The sequence below is a fragment of the Pseudophryne corroboree genome, chromosome 5 (assembly GCF_028390025.1).
Source record: "Pseudophryne corroboree isolate aPseCor3 chromosome 5, aPseCor3.hap2, whole genome shotgun sequence".
Taxonomy (NCBI): Eukaryota; Metazoa; Chordata; class Amphibia; order Anura; family Myobatrachidae; genus Pseudophryne; species Pseudophryne corroboree.
In genome coordinates, this window is record NC_086448.1 from 441,129,632 (window position 1) to 441,152,848 (window position 23,217).

Genomic DNA, 23,217 nt, shown 5'->3' on the forward strand with positions numbered 1-23,217 from the left:
TACACTACTCAGACCGGCGATGGCGTCGGCATGGGTTTATAGTGCTGTGGCTGCGTGGACAGTTACCTTATCAACAGAGATTGAGACCCTAGTATGTATGTATGTATGTAAACATGCCCAAAGAGACATGAGTATACTGGGTCCTAGAGACAAAGCTATGTCGATTTCTGCTTGACGTGTCCTGTAGAATATGCAATGGACAGATGATGCCGACTTAAAGAAGCATATGTAAGGCTGAGGATTGTGTGGAGAAGGGTTCTCGGACCTGGTCTCCACAGCTATAGCTGGTAATTCTGATATTTTGCCGTATATTTCTGCACAGCCTAGGAAAGCACGACATTATCGAATGCAGCCTTTCGAACAAAGAAACAAAGTCTGAGGTGCGTCCTTTCTTGCCAGAGGCGGGGGCAGAGGAAGGAAGCTGCACAACGCAGCTAGTTCCCAGGAACAGAAGTCCTCCCCGGCCTCTACAAAAATCCACCGCATGTCGCTGGGGCTCCACAGGCGGAGCTAGGCCCAGTGGGAGCACGCCTGCGTAAATTCAGCCACAAGTGGGTTCACTCCCTGTTAGATCCCTGGGCAATAGATATTGTGTCTCAGGGATGCAAGCTGGACTTTAAGGAGATGCCCCCTCACCGACGGCCCTGCCAGCTTCCCCCTTAGAGAGGGAATTAGTGTTACAGGCAATTCACAAATTATATCTCCAACAGGTGGTGGTGCAGGTTACCCTCCTTCAACAGGGAAGGGGTTACTATTTCACAATGTTTGTGGTACCGAAACCGGACGGTTCGGTCAGACCCATTTTGAATTTAAAATCCCTGAACATTTACCTGAAAAGGTTCAAGATGGATTCGCTCAGAGCGGTCATTGCAAGCCTGGAAGAGGGGGATTTTATGGTGTCTCTGGACATAAAGGATGCTTACCTGCATGTCCCCATTTATCCACCTCATCAGGAGTACCTCAGATTTGTGGTACAGGATTGTCATTACCAATTCCAGACGTTGCCGTTTGGTCTCTCCACGGCACCGAGAATAATGCACCAAGGTAATGGCGGAAATGATGGTGCTCCTGAGAAAGCAAGGAGTCACAATTATCCCATACTTGGACGATCTCCTCATAAAGGTGAGGTCCAGAGAGCAGTTGCTGATCAGCGTAGCACGCTCTCGGGAAGTGTTACAACAGCACGGCTGGATTCTGAATATTCCAAAGTTGCAGCTGATTCCTACGACGCGTCTGCCCTTTCGGGGCATGATTCTGGACACAGACCAGAAGAAGGTTTTTCTCCCGACGGACAAGGCTCAGGAACTCATGACACTGGTCAGAGACCTCTCTCACCAAAACGGGTGTCGGGGCATCACTGCACGCGAGTCCTGGGAAAAGATGCTGGCATCTTACGAGGCCATTCCCTTCGGCAGGTTCCATGCGAGAACCTTTCAATGGGATCTGTTGGACAAGTGGTCTGGATCACATCTACAGATGCATTGGCTGATCACCCTATCCCCCAGGGCCAGGGTGTCTCTTCTGTGGTGGCTGCAGAGTGCTCACCTCCTCGGGGGCCGAAGATTCGTCATTCAGGACTGGGTCCTGGTGACCACGGATGCAAGCCTCCGAGGGTGGGGGGCAGTCACACAGGGAAGAAATTTCCAATGTCTGTGGTCAAGTCAGGAGACTTGCCTTCTCATCAATATCCTAGAACTAAAGGCCATATACAGCACCCCAAGTCAAGCGGAGACCCTACTTCGTGACAAATCGGTGCTGATTCAATCAGACAACATCACCGCAGTGGCTCATGTAAACCGCCAAGGCGGCACAGGGAGCAGGGTGGCGATGGCGGAAGCCACCAGAATTTTTCGCTGGGCGAAAAATCACGTGAGCACGGTCAGCCGTGTTCATTCCGGGAGTGGACAACTGGGAAGGAGACTTCCTCAGCAGACACGACCTCCACCCGGGAGAGTGGGGACTTCATCAAGAAGTTTTCACACAGATTACAAATTGATGGGAACTGCCACAGGCGGACATGATGACATCCCGCCTAAAAAAAAAAAAAAAGAAAGCTACAAATATTGCGCCAGGTCAAGAGACCCTCAGGCGATAGCTGTGTACGCTCTAGTGACACCGTGGGTGTTTCAGTCTGTTTATGTGTTTCCTCCTCTTCCTCTCATACCCAGGGTGCTGATCGTAAGAAAAAGAGGAGTGGGAACAATACTCATTGTTCCAGATTGGCCAAGAAGGACTTGGTATCCGGAACTGCAAGAAATGCTCACAGAGGACCCATGGCCTCTGCCTCTCAGACAGGATCTGTTGCAACAGGGGCCCTGTCTGTTCCAAGACTTACCGCGGCTGCGTTTGACGGCATGACGGTTGAACGCCGGATCCTAGTGGAGAAAGGCATTCCGGATGAAGTTATTCCTACGCTGATACAGGCTAGGAAAGACGTGACAGCAAAACATTATCACCGTATATGGCGAAAATATGTTGCTTGGTGTGAGGCCAGGAAGGCCCCTGCAGAGGAATTCCAGCTGGGCCGTTTCCTTCACTTCCTACAGTCGGGAGTGACTGGGCTTAAAATTAGGGTCCATCAAGGTCCAGATTTCTTTTTCATCCACTAGGGGTCACTGGAGTACTCTTGGGATATGGACGGGCTTCCGCAGGAAACAGCACTGAATATTTAAATTTAGTAACACTCCACCCCTCCATATCCCTGGTCACTACCCAGTGTTTTTTCTGTGCTGAACGAGGTAGCAGCTACTGAAGTTTCGGCTATTGAAGATATTTTATTTTTCTTTATTTTTTCTACAAGGCACATCCCTTTCCCCCTTCCAAAAGGCAGGGTCAGGGATAGTGCAGCTGCTGATAGCAGCACGTGCGTGTCGGGCCTCTCTGAAAGAGCTCCCTCACAAGCACACACATCCTGCTGAACTGGCTGGCCGGCGCTTGTTGAAGAAGCCCCGTCGGAGCCTCAGGACAGACTGCAGGTATGTGAGAACGGGGCGGACAGCTTTCGCTGCCGTCCCGAGGAGGGGAGACTGTGTAAAAAGGCGCTTGTGTTCGGTATAGCGGCGGCGGCAGCAGGTCGCCCGCCGAGTGAACAGCTGATGGCCGCGGGTAATCTGGCCGCCGGGTCTCCGTTCCAGCACTTGAACACACGGCCGCCACTACATCTCCCTGCTTCAGGCTGCCGCTTCTGTCAATGATCCAGCGCCGCTTGTATCGCTGGGGGTCCTAAGCTATCAGCCCGATGCCCGGCCCGCACTGCACACTAAGCAGCTGCGAAGGGGGTAGAGGGGGGACAGCAGCAGATCTTTACAGCGTCTCATGCATTTATAGAATGTGTACTGTGAATGTTAAGCACATTTTATATATAGAAATATATTATAGGTTTAAGCACATTTTATATATAGAATATATAATGAGGTTTTTTGCTGGCATTGAGACTGTAATAATATCAGTATGATTTTGTGATTATATGTTTAAGCACATTTTATATATAAAATATATAATGAGGCTTTTGCTGGCAAGGAGACTGTGTATAACATCAGTGATATGTTTAAGCACATTTTATATATATAATATATAATGAGGCTTTTGCTGGCAGGGAGACTGTTTATAATATCAGTATGGAACTGTGATTATATGTTTAAATAGCAGCCATTAACCATGCTTCCTGTGGCAGCCATTAACCATGCTTCCTGTGGCAGCCATTAATCATGCTTCCTGTGTCTCCCTCTGTGATTCCAGAAGGTTCCTGTCTTACATCTCTACACCACCGGAAGGCGCAGGGGTGTTAGTGGGAATTTGGGATCACATTTCGTAGTACTGGCCACGTGTACTGCACTTGGTCAGATTTATATACAGAGACACCTTATTGCTATTTTACTGAGTCGTGCAGGTGTCTGTGTTTTGTGTATTGTATTGTCTGTCGCCATAATGAGTAAGGCACCAGCGAAAACTAAAAAGATTAATTGCAAAATATGTGACAGTGTGTTACCAAATGCATCTACCACATGTACAGTATGTTTTGTGGATTCCGTCCATAATACCATTGCTCCTCCGGTTTTACAACCAATTTCCTCACCGGACCCACCGTGGGGTAGGTTAGTGAATGTACTGGAGAGTTTTCAGACGGAAATGACCGCTGCTCGTCTGGAGCGAGAAACGTTAAGATCTGAGGCTAGGGTGAGACCGCCAGAACTACCAGAGGCGTCTCAGCCTTGCGTAAGGTCCAAATCCATTTTGGGCAAACGGGATAATTTTCATATGTCTTATGATTTTCCAGTGTCTGCTATGTTACATTCTGACGATTCCATACCTGACCTCACGGAACACGAGGAGGGTGAGGAGGGCGAAGTGGAGTCAGATAGCGAGGATGTTAACAGTTCCGGCATTGATGATCTCATCAGAGCGGTACGGCAGTCTCTAAAGTTCCCTGAAGCTGAGCAGCCTCTCACCAATGATCAGGTCGTATTTACTAAACGACGGAAGACGCCAGTAAGTTTTCCTGTGTCGGATTCTCTAAATGAGATGTTAGTAGAAACAAGACAGAATCCAGATAAACGGTTTTCTATACCTCGCAGATTTAAGTCTAGTTATCCTTTTCCAGACTCGGTAACGTGTACATGGGAGAATCCACCTATAGTTGATTCTTCAGTGTCAAAGCTTACCAAGAAATTAACCATACCAGTGCCAGCAGCTACTACGCTTAAAGATCCTTCAGATCGCAAGATAGAAACTATGCTAAAAACCATGTATGTAGCAGCAGGTGTGATGCTAAGACCTGGATTGGTTGGCATTTGGGTAACTAAGGCGCTCATAATATGGCTTACAGAACTCAAATCTGCTTTACATGACGAAAACCTGATAATTCAGGTAAATCAAATGATTGAGGCTGTAGAGTATCTCTGTACAGCGTCTACTGACGTCTGTCAGCTCACTTCTCGTATTTCATCTTCGCTAGTTACGGCAAGAAGAGCACTTTACCTGCGTACTTATCAAGCGGAGGCAGAGGTCAAACGAAGTATAGAGGCATTGCCTTACGATGGCAAGAAGTTGTTTGGTCCAGAATTGGACGCATGGATTAAGGAGGCTACGGGAGGTAAGTCTGTATTCTTACCATTGCCTCCACCTGCGCCAAGAAGAAGGTACGCTGGACCTTCGTTCAAATCTTTTAGACCTCAGCCCTTTCGAGGACGTGGCAGAGGATCAGCCACACCTGCTAGACGTGGTCGAGGACGTGGTTTCCATCAAACCAACACAACTCGCCAAGACGCTAAGGTTACCGACAAGCCAGTGGCATGACGGGTTACCAGCCCATCTCGGTTCTCCAATTGTGGGAGCACGCCTTCAGAAGTTCCATGGGGCGTGGTTCCACACATCCGCGGAGGGCTGGATTCGCAATTTAGTATTAAAAGGTTACAAAATAGAGTTCGACTGTCTGCCGCCTCTGCGGTTTTTCAAGACAGGATTGCCTCTGTCGGACGACAAGAGGACAGTTTTGCAAATTGCCATTCAGTCCTTACTGGATTCGGCAGTGTTGATTCCGGTCCCTGTACACCAACAGGGTCAGGGTTATTATTCAAGTCTATTTGTGGTCCCAAAGCCGGATGGCTCAGTCAGACCAATATTGAATTTAAAGGGACTCAATCAGTACGTAACTTACTACAGATTCAAAATGGAGTCTCTACGCTCAGTAATTGCGGGATTAGAGACCAAGGAATTTATGATTGCGCTAGACCTCAAGGATGCGTACTTACACATTCCAATTTGGCAGCCTCATCAGAAATTCTTACGATTTGCAATACGCCAGAACCATTACCAGTTTCAGGCTCTGCCGTTTGGCCTGTCATCAGCGCCTCGGGTATTCACCAAAGTAATGTCTGTGATGATAGCTCACCTCAGATCCCTGGGAGTGACAATAATTCCGTATTTAGACGATCTGCTCATCAAAGCTCCGTCTCAACAGATACTTACCCAACATGCGCTGCTAACATACAATGTACTGGTTCACCACGGTTGGATTGTAAATTTCAAGAAATCACATCTAATTCCGTCTCAACGCCTTCAGTTCCTAGGTATGATTCTCGATACGGTCAATCAAAGAATTTACCTACCACAACAGAAAGTACAAATGCTACGCCATCTAGTACAATTAGTACTCAAGCCACGCACAGTGTCGGTACACTTGTGCATTCGCCTGTTAGGCACAATGGTGGCAGCTTTCGAGGCGCTTCAGTTCGGAAGATTTCACTCTCGTCCATTTCAGCTGAACGTACTTGCCCAGTGGTCGGGCTAGTATCTGCAGATTCACCACAGGGTGAGGTTGTCACCAATAGCAAGAGTATCTCTGCTATGGTGGCTCAAGGAACACAATTTAACCGCAGGAAGACGGTTCGGAGTTTGCAATTGGATAATTCTAACTACGGACGCCAGTCTCAGAGGTTGGGGAGCGGTAATTCAAAATTGTCAGCTCCAGGGTCTCTGGGCGGATCACGAGAAATTGCTGTCTATAAATGTTCTAGAACTCCGCGCAATCTTCAATGCGCTACGACAAGCAGTGCACATGATTCGCTCTCAGCCTGTCCAAGTGCAGTCGGACAATGCGACGGCGGTCGCATACATCAACAAACAAGGAGGAACGAGAAGCCGCATGGCAATGCGGGAAGTAGCTCGAATCCTCAATTGGGCGGAATGCCACCAGGTGATATTGTCGGCTGTGTTCATTCCGGGAGTGGACAACTGGGAAGCGGATTATCTCAGTCGTCGGGATTTTCACCCAGGCGAATGGTCATTAAATCCAGAAGTGTTTCACATGTTGGTTCAGCGATGGGGTTATCCTCAGGTGGACCTGATGGCATCTCGACACAATCATCAAACGCTCCAGTATGTGTCCAGAACAAGAGATCCAAAGGCAGTCGCGGTGGATGCTCTCACTATCGCGTGGCCGTACAGTCTGGTGTATCTGTTTCCACCGTTTCCGTTGCTCCCTCTGGTGCTAAAACGGATCAAAAGAGAGTCGCTCACAGTCATACTAGTGGCGCCTCATTGGCCTCGGAGAGCTTGGTTCTCGGATCTTCGAGGATTACTCGCAGACGATCCGTGGCCGCTCCCAATACGTCCAGACCTGTTACAACAGGGTCCGTTTCTTTACCCCGATTTAGCGCGGCTGCGTTTGACGGGGTGGCTGTTGAGACCGCCCTCTTAAAAAGAGAGGGCATTCCAGATTCAGTTATACCAACCATGTTACGAGCTAGGAAGCCAGTTACGGCAGCTCATTATTACAGAATATGGCGTGCATATATAGGTTGGTGTGAGGTTCGGAAATTTCCGACATCAGCTTTCAAGGTATGCCGCCTGTTGTTGTTTCTACAAACAGGCTTAGATGGAGGATTGCGTTTATCTACACTAAAGGTGCAGGTTTCTGCTTTGTCAATTTATTTTCAAAGACGATTGGCTCTATTGCCGTCGATACACACTTTTCTCCAAGGTGTACTCAGGGTACAGCCTCCATTCATTCCACCTACAGCGCCATGGGATTTGAATCTGGTTTTGGAGTTCTTACAGTCTTCATATTTTGAACCCTTAAAACAAGTGGATATAAAGTTTCTCACTTGGAAAACAATTTTTCTCTTAGCCTTAGCTTCGGCGAGGCGTGTTTCGGATTTGGGTGCCTTGTCATGCAAGCCACCGTATTTGGTGTTTCATGATGACAGAGCGGAACTTCGGACGAATCCCGCCTTCTTACCAAAGGTAGTGTCATCTTTTCACATCAATCAACCAATAGTAGTTCCTGTGTTGACAGAACATTCTGGAACTCTGGATATGGTTCGCGCATTACGCGTTTATGTATCCCGAACGTCTTCAGTTCGTAAGACGGATACGTTATTTGTTCTCTATGATGCTGCCAAAATGGGTTGGCCAGCATCTAAACAAACTTTATCCAGATGGATAAAACTGACCATACGCCAGGCTTACCTTCATGCTAGGTTACAACCGCCTACGTCAGTAACCGCTCATTCCACACGTTCTGTGGGTACTTCATGGGCAGCTGGTCGTGGGGCTTCTGCGACGCAGCTTTGCCGAGCGGCTACATGGTCTTCAGTGCACACGTTTGTGCGCTTTTACAAGTTTGATACTTTTGCGGCATCAGCATCTAGCTTTGGCCGCCTAGTGTTACAAGTGCCAAACTGCTCTCCCGCCCACGGGGGAAGCTTTGGTACGTCCCAAGAGTACTCCAGTGACCCCTAGTGGATGAAAAAGAAAATAGGATTTTGGTACTTACCAGGTAAATCCTTTTCTTTGAATCCATAGGGGTCACTGGACGCCCACCCAGAGCAGTTTTACCTACTTGTGGTTAGTTCTGAGGATCTTATGGTAACACACTTTCACCGACTGGTTCAAGTTACAAGTGCTGGTTAGGGTGTCAACTGTTTAGTTGTCAGTAACGTTATGTGTTAACTTCGTTATTGTCAGTTATGTTATATGTAATACTCCATTATTAACCTCTCTTAATTCCTGTTCGGCTCAGTAAAAAACACTGGGTAGTGACCAGGGATATGGAGGGGTGGAGTGTTACTAAATTTAAATATTCAGTGCTGTTTCCTGCGGAAGCCCGTCCATATCCCAAGAGTACTCCAGTGACCCCTATGGATTCAAAGAAAAGGATTTACCTGGTAAGTACCAAAATCCTATTTTCGGCCCTATCCATTTTCTTTCAAAGGGAACTGGCTTCTCTTCCTGAAGTTCAGACCTTTGTAAAGGGAGTGCTGCATATTCAGCCCCCCTTTTGTGGCACCTTGGGATCTTAACGTGGTGTTTCAGTTTCCTGAAATCTCACTGGTTTGAGCCACTTAAGACCGTGGAGTTAAAATATCTCACGTGGAAAGTGGTCTTGCTATTGGCCTTAGCTTCGGCTAGGCGTGTGTCAGAATTGGCGGCTTTGTCATGTAAAAGCCCCTATCTGGTTTTCCACATGGACAGGGCAGAATTACGGACTAGTCCGCAATTTCTGCCAAAGGTGGTGTCATCTTTTCATTTAAACAAACCTATTGTGGTGCCTGCGGCTACTCGTGACTTGGAGGATTCCAAGTTACTAGATGTAGTCAGTGCTTTGAAGATTTATGTAGCCAGAACGGCTGGAGTCAGGGAATCTGACTTGCTGGTATTCTGTATGCATCCAACAAGCTGGGTGCTCCTGCTTCAAAGCAAACTATTACTTGCTGGATCTGTAACACGATTCAGCAGGCTCATTCTGCGGTTGATCGTAAGATTGACACTACACTCAAATCCATATACACTGCTTCAGGAGTGTCGTTAAGGCCCACCATTGCTTGTGCATAGATTTCTAAAGCCCCATAGTAAAGTGGTCAGGCACATTACTAGAGGATTTGGATACAATGGATAGAAGTGACATTGAATTGTTTTTACGTAACATACAGGATTCTGCGGGGTTGATGGTGCAATCCATGAAGGACCTGGGTACGCTGACTGTACGGTTATCTGCCATGTCGGTCTCTGGTCGCAGGGGACTCTGACTACGCCAATGGTCTGCAGACGCAAATCCAGAAGTGTGGAGAACCTACCCTACACAGGTCAGGCTCTATTTGGGGAAGCATTTGATGCGTGGATTTCCACAGCAACCACTGGTATGTCACCTTTCCTTCCCTCTGCTACACCTTCTATGAGGAAACCATTTTCCCCAATTGCATCGCAGTCCTTTTGGACCGCTATAGCAAAAAGGTCCAAGCCTCATACCACCTTTTAGATGTGGTCGTGCAAATCTAAAAGGCTGCACCCGCAAGCTCCCAGGACCAGAAACCTTCTTCTGGTTCCTCAAAATCCTCAGCATGACTGTGGACCGTACAGCCTGGAGGGACGGGCTAGTGGGTGTGAGACTCGGACGTGTCCTCAACGTCTGGGTATCGACCGGCCTGGATCCCTGTGTACAGGATATTGTGTCCCAGGGGTACCGACTGGAGTTTCAAGAACTCCCGCCTCACTGATTTTCAAATCAGGCTTGCCAGCGTTGCTGACAGACAGGGCTATCCTACAGGACGCCATCCGAAAATTGGAAATGTCACAGGTCATTGTCCCAGTTCTACCTCATCTGCAACACACGGGTTACAATTCGAACCATTTTGTGGTACCGAAACCGGATGTATCGTTCAGACCAATTTTGAACTTGAAGTCGCTAAACCCTTGAGGAAATTCAAAACTGAGTCACTGAGAGCAGTGATCTCGGGTCTGGAGGAGGGAGAGTTTCTGGTATCCCTGGATATCAATGAAGCGTACCTCCACATTCCGATTTGGCTGCCGCACCAGGCTTATCTCAGATTTGCACTATTGGACAGTCACTATCAGTTTCAGCACAGAGAGTGTTCACCAAGGTGATGGCAGAGATGATGATTCTCCGCAGGCAGGTGGTGACCATAATTCCATATCTGGACGATCCTGCTGATAAAGGCATCGTGTCGGGAGAGGTTGTTGCAGTCCATTGTTCTCACGACTCATCTGCTCAGGGAACACGGTTGTATCCTGAACCTTCCAAAGTCACATTTGGAGCAGACAAGGAGATTGTCTTTTCTGTAGATGGTCCTCGACACGGAAGTGCGGCGGGTGTTTCTGCCGGGGAGAAAGCGTTGGTGATTCAAACAATGGTGCGGGATGTCCTGAAGCCAACCCGTGTATCTGTTCATCAGTGCATTTGCCTTCTGGGGAAGATTGTTGCCTTCTACTAGGCTCTACAGTATGGAAGGTTTCATGCTTGGTCCTTCCAACTGGATCTCCTAGACAAATGGTCGGGTTTTCACCTACACATGCACCAGAGGATAAGTCTGTCGCCGAAAGCCAGGATTTCACTCCTCTGGTGGCTGCACATGCCTCACCTTCTGGAGGGCCGCAGGTTTGGGGTTCAGGACTGGGTCCTTCTTAGCACGGATGCAAGTCTCTGGGGCTGGGGTGCAGTAACAGGGGGAAACCTTCCAAGGAAGGTGGTCAAGCCTGTAATCCAGTCTTCAAATAAACATTCTGGAACTAAGAGCAGTCTACAACGGACTTCTCCAAGCGGCTCATCTTCTGCGAGATCGAGCCTTTCAAGTGCAGTCGGACAATGTAACGACTGTGGCCTACATAAACCGACAGGGCGGAACGAAGAGCAGAGCTGCAATGTCAGAGGTAATAAGAATCATCCTCTGGGCAGAAAAACATGCGTTGGCGCTGTCAGCCATCTTCATTCCGGGAGTAGACACCTGGGAAGCCGACTTTCTCAGCAGACACGATCTCCATTCAGTAGAGTGGGGCCTCCATCCGGAGGTGTTCACGGAGGTGACAGATCTTTGGGGTGTACCTCGAATAGACATGATGGCCTCCCGTCTCAAACAAGAAGCTTCGGAGGTTCTGTTCCAGATCGAGAGACCCACAAGCAGTGGCGGTGGACACCCTGGTGACTCACTGGGTGTTGGTGTACATGTTTCCTCCACTTCCACTCATTCCAAGGATTCTAAAACTCATAAAGAAAACAAGAGTTCAGGCGATCATCATTGCTCTAGACTGGCCAAGAAGGGCTTGGTACGCAGATCTTCTGGATCTACTGCTGGAAGATCCGAGGCAGTTTACTATTCGGGTTGACCTGTTACAACAGGGGCCGTTTGCTTATCAAGACTTACAGCGGCTACGTTTGATGGCATGGAGGTTGAACGCCAGATATTCGCTCGGAAGGGCATTCCGAACAAAGTTATTCCTACCCTGATACAGGCTAGGAAAGGTGTAACGTCTAAACATTACCATCGCATTTGGAATAAGTATGTCTCTTGGTGTGAATCCAAGAAGCTTCCTATGGTGGACTTTCAACTGGGACAGTTTCTCCTCTTCCTGCAAGCTGGTGTGGATATGGGTCTGAGGTTGGGATCCGTAAAGATTTCGGCCCTATCCATCCACCTGGCTTGCCTTCCTGAGGTTCAGACTTTCTTGAAAGGGGTTCTGCACATCCAGCCTCCCTTTGTGCCACCTGGGATCTTAATTTGGTGTTACAGTTCCTCCAATCGGATTGGGTCGAGCCTCTACCGGAGGTTGAGGTCAAGTTTCTCACGTGGAAGGCTGTCACTTTGTTGGCCTTAGCTTCTGATAGATGTGTCTCAGAGTTTGGGGCTTTGTCTTGTAAGAGCCCCTACTTGATCTACTATGAAGATAGAGCTGAGCTCCGGTCACGTCAGCAGTTTCTTCCCAAGTTTGTGTCGGCTTTTCATATTATTCAACCTATTGTGGTGCTAGTTGCTACTGACTCCTCAAAGTCCTTAGATTTTCAGAGCCCTTACAACATCCATGTGAAGAGGACTGCTCGTCACAGAAATTCCGACTTTCTGTTTGTCCTATATGATTCCAAGAAAATTGGGTGTCCTGCTTCTAAGTAGACGATCTCTCGCTGGATCAGGTTCACTATCCAGCATGCATATTCTAAGTCAGGATTGCAGTGTCCAAGATCTGTTAAGGCCCACTCTACTCGTAAGGTGGGCTCTTTTGGGCTGTCTCTGCTTTACAGCTTTGCTGAGTGGATACTTGGTCGGGGTCGAACACGTTTGCCAAGTTCTACAAGTTCGACTCTGAGGACCTGAAGTTTGGTCAATCAGTTTTGCAGGAGTCTCCGCGCTCTCCCTCCCTGGGAGCTTTGGTACATCCCCATGGTACTAATGTGGACACCAGCATCCTCCTAGGACGTAAGAGAAAATTGGATTTTAATTACCTACCGGTAAATCCTTTTCTGGTAGTCCGTAGAGGATACTGGGCGCCCGCCCAGCGCTTTATCCTGCAGTGGTTACTTGATTCAGTATGGCTTTAAGTACTGCGTAATTTGGTTAAGTAATGTTCTCAGCTATTGCTGAGTTTCAAGCTAGTTAGCTTAGTTTGCCTTGTTTGTGTGAGCTGGTATGTATCTCGCCATTATCTGTGTATTTCCTTCTCTCGAAGTATATCTGTCTGCTCGGGCACAGTTTCTACACTGAGTCTGGAAGGAGGGGCATAGAGAGAGAAGCTAGCCCACACTATTAAACTCTTAAAGTGCCAATGGCTCCTAGTGGACCCGTCTATACCCCATGTTACTAATGAGGACCCCAGCATTCTCTACGGACTACGAGAAAAGGATTTTCCGGCAGGTAATTTAAAATCCTATTTTTTTTTTTCCTTCTAAATGTTCGTGGTCCTCATTTACATCCAGTATTATAGGTTGTTTCATTACATTTTAGAAAACCAGGAGATGGACACCACAAGTATTCCAGGTATATAAAAGTACTTTATTTGTATATAAAAACACTTGTACGTGATCTAAGTGTGTGTTATTTGGAGTACCACAAAATGCTTGCAAATTTCCTTTTTCCACATGATATCCTTGGCATTCCTTTTCCTCATTACCCATGATTACTGTGTGTCACACTGCTTAGCAACCGCTGAAGGAAGCACTCTGTGACCAGACGTGTGTGGTGTTGCCTACCATCGATTAAAGTGGCTAAAATTAGTACATGCAAACATTGCTTTTTCTAAATGTGAATATCCTCATTTACATTCGAAGTTGCATGTTTTTTCATTACGTTTTAGGAAACCAGGTGAACCCAACAAGAATTCCAGGTATAGAAAATGACTATTTTTGTATGTAGATACATGTGTACCTTTTTTATTTTTTTATTTTTTTTTATATACATGGATATGGTGATGCATTTATCCAGAATACTTTCAGAATAAGGACTCTTCTATTTGTGTGTTTTTTTTTTTTTTTTTTCCTTTCATTTTTTCATTTCTCTGACGTCCTAAGTGGATGCTGGGACTCCGTAAGGACCATGGGGAATAGCGGCTCCGCAGGAGACTGGGCACAACTAAAGAAAGCTTTAGGACTACCTGGTGTGCACTGGCTCCTCCCTCTATGACCCTCCTCCAGACCTCAGTTAGAATCTTGTGCCCGGCTGAGCTGGATGCACACTAGGGGCTCTCCTGAGCTCCTAGAAAAAGAGTTTTTTAGGTTTTTTATTTTCAGTGAGATCTGCTGGCAACAGACTCACTGCTACGAGGGACTAAGGGGAGAAGAAGCGAACCTACCTGCTTGCAGCTAGCTTGGGCTTCTTAGGCTACTGGACACCATTAGCTCCAGAGGGATCGAACACAGGGCCCGACCTCGATCGTCCGGTCCCGGGGCCGCGCCGCCGTCCCCCTTACAGAGCCAGAAGCAAGAAGACTGTCCTGGAAATCGGCGGCAGAAGACTTCGGTCTTCACCAAGGTAGCGCACAGCACTGCAGCTGTGCGCCATTGCTTCCCATGCACACCTCACACTCCGGTCACTGATAGGTGCAGGGCGCTGGGGGGTGGCGCCCTGGGCTGCAATATTAAGTACCTTGGCTGGCAAAACTACACATAATATAGTCATAGAGACTATATATGTGTAAAATCCCCTGCCAGATATACCTACAAAAAAGCGGGAGAAGTCTGCCGAAAAAGGGGCGGGGTTATCTCCCTCAGCACACTGGTGCCATTTTCCCTCACAGCTCTGCTGGAAGGATCGCTCCCATGCTCTCCCCTGCAGTTTCCAGACTACATAGGGTAAAAAAGAGAGGGGGGGGCACTAAATTTAGGCGCAATATTGTGTATACAAGCAGCTATTGGGAAAATCACTCAGTTACAGTGTTAAATATAGCGCTCTGGTGTGTGCTGGCATACTCCTCTCTCTGTCTCCCCAAAGGGCTTTGTGGGGTCCTGTCCTCAGTCAGAGCATTCCCTGTGTGTGTGCGGTGTGTCGGTATGGCTGTGTCGACATGTTTGATGAGGAGGCTTATGTGGAGGCGGAGCAGATGCCGATAAATGTGATGTCACCCCCTGCGGGGCCGACACCTGAGTGGATGGATAGGTGGAAGGTATTAACCGACCGTGTCAACTCCTTACATAAAAGGCTGGATGACGTAACAGCTGTGGGACAGCCGGCTTCTCAGCCCGCGCCTGCCCAGGCGTCTCAAAGGCCATCTGGCTCAAAAACGCCCGCTACCTCAGATGGCAGACACAGATGTCGACACGGAGTCGGACTCCAGTGTCGACGAGGTTGAGACATATACACAATCCACTAGGTACATCCGTTGCATGATCTCGGCAATGAAAAATGTGTTACACATTTCTGACATTAACCCAAGTACCACAAAAAAGGTGTTTTATGTTTGGGGAGAAAAAGCAGCCAGTGTTTTGTTCCCCCATCAGATGAGTGAATGAAGTGTGTGAAGAAGCGTGGGTTCCCCCGATAAGAAACTCGTAATTTCTAAAAAGTTACTGATGGCGCACCCTTTCCCGCCAGAGGATAGGTCACGTTGGGAGAGATCCCCTAGGGTGGATAAGGCGCTCACACGTTTGTCAAAAAAGGTGGCACTGCCGTCTTAGGATACGTCCACTTTGAAGGAGCCTGCTGATAAAAAGCAGGAGACTATCCTGAAGTCTGTATATACACACTCGGGTACTATATTGAAACCTGCAATTGCCTCAGCATGGATAGTGCTGCTGCAGCGTGGTCTATTACCCTGTCAGGACAGGGATACTATTTTGCTAACCATAGAGCATATTAAAGACGTTGTCTTATATATGAGGGATGCACAGAGGGATATTTGTCGGCTGGCATCCAGAATTAATGCAATGTCCATTCTGCCAGGAGGGTATTAGGGACCCGGCAGTGGACAGGCGATGCTGACTTTAGAAGGCACATGAAGATTCTGCCTTATAAGGGTGAGGAATTGTTTGGGGATGGTCTCTGGGACCTTGTATCCACAGCAACAGCTGGGAAAGAAATTTTTTTACCTCAGGTTTCCTCACAGCCTAAGAAAGCACCGTATTATCAGGTACAGTCCTTTCGGCTTCAGAAAAGCAAGCGGGTCAAAGGCGCTTCCTTTCTGCACAGAGACAAGGGAAGAGGGAAAAAGCTGCACCAGACAGCCAGTTCCCAGGATCAAAAATCTTCCCCCGCTTCCTCTGAGTCCACCGCATGACTCTGGGGCTCCACAAGTGGAGCCCCAGGTGCGGTGGGGGCACGTCTCGGGAACTTCAGGGACCAGTGGGCTCGCTCACAGGTGGATCCCTGGGATCTGCAAGTAGTATCACTGGGATACAAGCTGGAGTTCGAGGCGACTCCCCCTCGCCGTTACCTCAAATCAGCCTTGCCTGCTGCCCTCGAGGGGAGGTAGTACTTGCGGCAATTCACAAGCTGTACTTCCAGCAGGTGATAATCAAGGTACCCCTCCTTCAACAAGGCCGGGGTTACTATTCCACAATGGTTGTGGTACCGAAACCAGACGGTTCGGTGAGACCCATTCTAAAATTGAAATCGAACACTTATATACGAAGGTTCAAGTTCAAAATGGAATCGCTCAGGGCGGTTATTGCAAGCCTGGACGAAGGGGATTACATGGTATCACTGGACATCAAGGATGCTTACCTGCATGTCCCCATTTACCCTCCTCACCAGGAGTACCTCAAAATTGTGGTACAGGACTGTCATTACCAATTCCAGACGTTGCCGTTGGTCTGTCCCCGGCACCGAGGGTATTTACCAAGGTAATGGCCGAAATGATGATACTCCTTCGAAAAAAGGGAGTTATAATTATCCCGTACTTGGACGATCTCCTTATAAAGGCGAGGTCCAGGGAGCAGTTGTTGGTCGGAGTAGCACTATCTCGTGAAGTGCTACAACAGCACGGCTGGATTCTGAATATTCCAAAATCGCAGCTGGTTCCTACGACGCGTCTACTGTGCCTGGGTATGGTTCTAGACACAGAACAGGAAAAAGTGTTTCTCCCGGAGGAGAAGGCCAAGGAGTTGTCATCTCTAGTCAGAGACCTCCTAAAACAAATACATGCGAGTCCTGGGAAAGATGGTAGCTTCTTACGAAGAAATTCCATTCGGCAGGTTCCATGCAAGGATCTTCCAGTGGGATCTGTTGGACAAGTGGTCCGGGTCGCATCTTCAGATGCATCGGCTGATAACCCTGTCTCCAAGGGCCAGGGTGTCGCTGTTGTGGTGGCTGCAGAGTGCTCATCTTCTAGAGGGCCGCAGATTCGGCATACAGGACTGGGTCCTGGTGACCACGGATGCCAGCCTTCGAGGCTGTGGGGCAGTCACACAGGGAAGAAACTTCCAAGGACTATGGTTGAGTCAGGAGACTTCCCTACACATAAATATTCTGGAACTAAGGGCCATTCACAATGCCCTAAGTCAGGCTAGACCCCTGCTTCAACACCAGCCGGTCCTGATCCAGTCAGACAACATCATGGCGGTCGCCCATGTAAACCAACAGGGCAGCACAAGAAGCAGGATGGCGATGGCAGAAGCCACAAGAATTTTCCGATGGGCGGAAAATCATGTGTTAGCACTGTCAGCAGTGTTCATTCCCGGAGTGGACAACTGGGAAGCAGACTCTCAGCAGGCACGACCTCCACCTGTGAGAGTGGGGACTTCATCCAGAAGTCTTCCAAATGATTGTACACCATTGGGAAAGGCTACAGGTGGACATGATGGCGTCCCGCCTCAACAAAAAGCTAAAAAGATATTGCGCCAGGTCAAGGGACCCTCGGGCGATAGCTGTGGACGCTCTGGTAACACCGTGGGGGTACCAGTCGGTGTATGTGTTCCCTCCTCTGCCTCTCATACCCAAGGTACTGAGAATAATAAGAAGGAGAGGAGTAAGAACTATACTCGTGGTTCCGGATTGGCCAAGAAGAGCTTGGTACCCAGAACTTCAAAAAATGATCTCAGAGGACCCATGGCCTCTGCCGCTCAGACAGGACCTGCTGCAGCAGGGGCCCTGTCTGTTCCAAGACTTACCGCGGCTGCGTTTGACGGCATGGCGGTTGAACGCCGGATCCTGAAGGAAAAGGGCATTCCGGAGGAAGTCATCCCTACGCTGATTAAAGCTAGGAAAGAAGTGACCGCAAACCATTATCACCGCATATGGTGAAAATATGTTGCGTGGTGTGAGGCCAGGAAGGCCCCAACGGAGGAATTTCAGCTGGGCCGTTTTCTGCACTTCCTACAGTCAGGGGTGACTATGGGCCTAAAATTGGGTTCCATTAAGTTCCAGATTTCGGCTCTGTCGATTTTCTTCCAGAAAGAACTGGCTTCACTGCCTGAAGTTCAGACATTTGTTAAGGGAGTGCTGCATATTCAGCCCCCTTTTGTGCCTCCAGTGGCACCTTGGGATCACAACGTGGTGTTGGATTTCCTAAAGTCACATTGGTTTGAGCCACTAAAAACCGTGGATTTGAAATATCTCACGTGGAAAGTGGTCATGCTGTTGGCCTTGGCTTCGGCCAGGCGTGTGTCAGAATTGGCGGCTTTGTCATATAAAAGCCCTTATCTGATTTTCCATATGGATAGGGCAGAATCGAGGACTCGTCCCCAGTTTCTCCCTAAGGTGGTATCAGCTTTTCATTTGAACCAACCTATTGTAGTGCCTGCGGCTACTAAGGACTTGGAGGATTCCAAGTTGTTGGACGTAGTCAGGGCCCTGAAAATTTATGTTTCCAGGACAGCTAGTGTCAGGAAAACTGACTCGCTATTTATCCTGTATGCACCCAACAAGCTGGGTGCTCCTGCTTCAAAGCAGACTATTGCTCGCTGGATTTGTAGTACGATTCAGCTTGCACATTCTGCGGCTGGACTGCCGCATCCTAGATCAGTGAAAGCCCATTCCACGAGGAAGGTGGGCTCTTCTTGGGCGGCTGCCCGAGGGGTCTCGGCTTTACAACTTTGCCGAGCAGCTACTTGGTCGGGGTCAAACACATTTGCTAAATTTTACAAGTTTGATACCCTGGCTGAGGAGGACCTAGAGTTTGCTCATTCGGTGCTGCAGAGTCATCCGCACTCTCCCGCCCGTTTGGGAGCTTTGGTATAATCCCCATGGTCCTTACGGAGTCCCAGCATCCACTTAGGACGTCAGAAAATAAGATTTTACTCACCGGTAAATCTATTTCTCGTAGTCCGTAGTGGATGCTGGGCGCCCATCCCAAGTGCGGATTGTCTGCAATACTTGTATATAGTTATTGTTAACTAAAGGGTTATTGTTGAGCCATCCGTTGAGAGGCTCGGTTATATTTCATACTGTTAACTGGGTATAGTATCACGAGTTATACGGTGTGATTGGTGTGGCTGGTATGAGTCTTACCCGGGATTCAAAATCCTTCCTTATTGTGTCAGCTCTTCCGGGCACAGTATCCTAACTGAGGTCTGGAGGAGGGTCATAGAGGGAGGAGCCAGTGCACACCAGGTAGTACTAAAGCTTTCTTTAGTTGTGCCCAGTCTCCTGCGGAGCCGCTATTCCCCATGGTCCTTACGGAGTCCCAGCATCCACTACGGATTACGAGAAATAGATTTACCGGTGAGTAAAATCTTATTTTTTCTGTCAGTACCTTTTTGATTACTTTATTGCATCACCCAGCATTGTACATAGAGAGACTATTACTAACATGCAAATTTTTTCCTTCTAAATGTGAGCTGTCCTTTACATCCAGTACTACAGGTTGTTGTTTTTTTTTTTTACATTTTAGAAAACCAGAAGATGGACACCACAAGCATTCCAGGTATATAAAAGTACTATTTTTGTATAAAAATACACTAATACATGTATGTCATTTAGAGTACCACAAAATGCTGGCAAATTGAATTTATTTTTCATCCACTAGTGGAAACTGGAGTACTCTTGGGATATGGACGGTGCGATAGCGGGTATAGGCACATTTTAAATATTGAAATGTGTAATCCTACATACTCCCAAGATTCCTCAGTGTTTTTTGTGCCTTCATAGCTATGGCACGTGCTCGACTAATCTCTTAAGCCACAGCCCTTCCCAGCCTATTAAGAAGCTTGGGTCCGGGTCTATGTGGGGGCTGCTACAAGCAGCAAAGGCTTGTCTTCGCTCAGACAATGGAACCCATCCATAGACCTTCATCAGCATAAGCTGAATCCAGCCTTGGCTGAGGGAGCACGACAGTGCTTGGAGAGATGCCTCGTCTGTACTCCAGACTCCAGGAAAGGTACTGAGCGGGCGGTCAGCTCATGCTGCCTCAGCTATGTGTGTCAGTCTGGGTTGTCTATAGCGGTGGTCAGCTCATTCTGCGGTTGCACTGGTAATGGGGAGTATGTTTATCTGTAAGTTTACCGCTACCCTGCGCTCCTTCCCGCTCCACACATGGCGCTGTTACCGCCACCGCTGCCCGGCGTGCCTCTCACTGCTCCCCACGAGGTGCAGCCACAACCGCGGTAGTGTGTGGGGGCAGTCGGCACACGCCGCTGGTGTGGGTGACCATTTTACAGAAGTGTGTGTATTAAAAGCCTAAGCTGAGACTTGGGTCAGATTGCGGCCGGTTCCCATCAACGCTCCCCACGGGACGCTGTCAGTCGCATCAGTGAGCGGGCGGTCCGCACACACTGCCTCCGCTCTGAGTGTGTGGGAAGTTTTTGTAACAGCGCTGCCCTGCGCCCCTCACCGAGCCGACATGGTGTCTCTGCTGCTGCAGGGAGCGGACATTCAGCTCGCGCTGCCGCTGTTCCGGGTGTGGGGGAGATTTTTAATCTATGTGCAGTGCTCAGGATGATACGCTGCCCTGAGCCCGTCATCGCTCCCAATGAGGAGCAGTGCCACTGCAGTCAGCTCACGCTTCAGGGATGTATTTCCATCTCAATCTTCCACTATGCATTGTTATAGATCTGTCTATCTAGCTCAGTCCAGCTATTTCTATAAGCTTAGTAGGAGTGTAGCAGTGTTTTCTCTGACGTTCTAGTGGATGCTGGGAACTCCGTAAGGACCATGGGGAAAAGACGGGCTCCGCAGGAGACTGGGCACTCTAAAAGAAAGATTAGGTACTATCTGGTGTGCACTGGCTCCTCCCTCTATGCCCCTCCTGCAGACCTCAGTTAGAATCTGTGCCCGGCCAGAGCTGGGTGCTCATAGTGGGCTCTCCTGAGCTTGCTAGAAAGTAAGTATTTGTTAGGTTTTTTTATTTTCAGTGAGATCTGCTGGCAACAGACTCGCTGCTACGTGGGACTGAGGGGATAGAAGCAAACCTACCTGCTTGCAGCTAGCTTGTGCTTCTTAGGCTACTGGACACCATTAGCTCCAGAGTGTTCGAACACAGGGCCTGACCTCGATCGTCCGTTCCCGGAGCCGCGCCGCCGTCCCCCTTGCAAAGACAGAAGACAACGACGAAAACGGCGGCTGAATACTCCTGTCTTCATTAAGGTAGCGCACAGCACCGCAGCTGTGCGCCATTGCTCCCACAGCACACCACACCACACACTCCGGTCACTGTTGGGTGCAAGGCGCTGGGGGGGGGGGCGCCTTGGGCAGCAATTAGATTACCTTTTGGCACTAAAGTACACATAATACAGTTTGGAAAACGGTATATGTGTAAAAAACCCCGCCATTAAGTTATACAAAATGCGGGAGAAGCCCGCCGCTGAGGGGGCGGGGCCTTCTTCCTCAGCACACCAGCGCCATTTTCTCTTCACAGCACCGCTGGAAGGACGCTTCCCAGGCTCTCCCCTGCAGTATCCTGTACAAGAAGGGTAAAAAAGAGAGGGGGGGGCACATAAATTTACGCGCAAAGTGGTTAATAAGCAGCTATTGGGAAAAATCACTCATTATAGTGTAAATCCCTGTGTTATATAGCGCTGTGGTGTGTTCTGGCATACTCTGTCTCCCCAAAGGACTTTGTGGGGTCCTGTCCTCAGTCAGAGCATTCCCTGTGTGTGCGCGGTGTGTCGGTACGGCTGTGTCGACATGTTTGATGAGGAGGGTTACGTGGAGGCGGAGCAGGGGCAGATAAGTGTGGTGTCGCCCCCGACGGGGCCGACACCGGATTGGATGGATATGTGGAAGGTATTAACAGACAGTGTCAACTCCTTACATAAAAGGTTCGATGACGCAGCAGCCTTGGGACAGCCGGGATCTCAGCCCGCGCCTGCCCAGGCGTCTCAGGGGCTCATAAACGCCCGCTAGCTCAGATGGTAGACACAGATGTCGACACGGAGTCGGACTCCAGTGTAGATGAGGAGACAAATGTATAGTCTACAAAGGCCATCCGATACATGACTGCAATGAGTAATTTATTGCACATTTCTGATGTTAACCCGGTTACTACCAAGAAGGGTATTATGTTTGGGGAGAAAAAGCAGCCAGTGACTTTTCCCCCATCTGATGAATTAAATGAATTGTGTGAAGAAGCATGGATTTCCCCCGATAAGAAACTGGTGATTTCTAAGATGTTACTGATGGCGTACCCTTTCCCAACGTAACCTGTCCGTAGGCGGGAAACATCTCCTAGGGTGGACAAGGTGCTCACGCTTATCAAAAAAGGTGACACTGCCGTCTCAGGATACGGCCGCCCTAAAGGAGCCTGCGGATAGAAAGCAGGAAGCTATCCTGAAGTCTGTATACACACTCGGGTACCTTACTGAGACCAGCTATTGCTTCAGCATGAATGTGTAGTGCTGCAGCAGCATGGTCTGATACCCTGTCAGACCACATTGATTCCCTCGACAGGGATACTATTTTGCTAACCATAGAACATATAAAAGACGTCGTCTTATATATGCGGGATGCACAGAGGGACATTTGCCTGCTGGCATCTAGAATTAATGCAATGTCCATTTCTGCCAGGAGAGTATTATGGACTCGGCAGTGGACAGGTGATGCTGATTCTAAAAAACACATGGAGGTTTTGCCTTATAAGGGTGAGGAATTGTTTGGGGACGGTGTCTCGGACCTCGTATCCACAGCGACAGCTGGGAAGTCAACTTTTTTACCTCCGGTTCCCTCACAGCCTAAGAAAGCACCGTATCATCATGTACAGTCCTTTCGGCCTCAGAAAGGCAAGCGGGTCAGAGGCGCATCCTTTCTGCCCAGAGGCAGGGCTAGAGGAAAGAAGCTGCACTGCGCTGTACAAATTGTCTCAGGGATACAAGCTGGAGTTCGAGGCGACTACCCCTTGCCGTTACCTCAAATCAGCCTTGCCAGCTGCTCCCAGGGAAAGGGAGGTAGTACTGGCGGCAATTCACAAGCTATACCTCCAGCAGGTGATAATCAAGGTTCCCCTCCTTCAACAGGGACGGGGTTACTATTCCACAATGTTTGTGGTACCGAAACCAGACGGTTCGGTGAGACCCATTCTGAATTTAAAATCCTTGATCACTTATATAAGGAAGTTCAAGTTCAAAATGGA

The 23,217-nt window shown here is 48.7% G+C and overlaps 1 protein-coding gene across 49 annotated transcripts in view; it reads left to right on the top strand.

Moving 5' to 3' along the window:
- Positions 1 to 23,217, top strand: part of LOC134927837 (uncharacterized) — a 1,188,393-nt gene that overhangs the window by 859,044 nt on the left and 306,132 nt on the right. For 33 of the 49 annotated variants that reach the window (XM_063922861.1, XM_063922855.1, XM_063922844.1 and 30 more), the window contains 3 exons: positions 13,230 to 13,262; positions 13,579 to 13,608; positions 19,546 to 19,578. The exons of 1 other annotated variant lie outside the window; for it this stretch is intronic. In XM_063922861.1, the coding sequence (XP_063778931.1) occupies positions 13,230 to 13,262; positions 13,579 to 13,608; positions 19,546 to 19,578 (96 nt within the window). The remainder of the gene's footprint in view (positions 1 to 13,229; positions 13,263 to 13,578; positions 13,609 to 19,545; positions 19,579 to 23,217) is intronic. 15 more of the 49 variants (XM_063922862.1, XM_063922851.1, XM_063922866.1 and 12 more) reach the window with 3 other exon arrangements.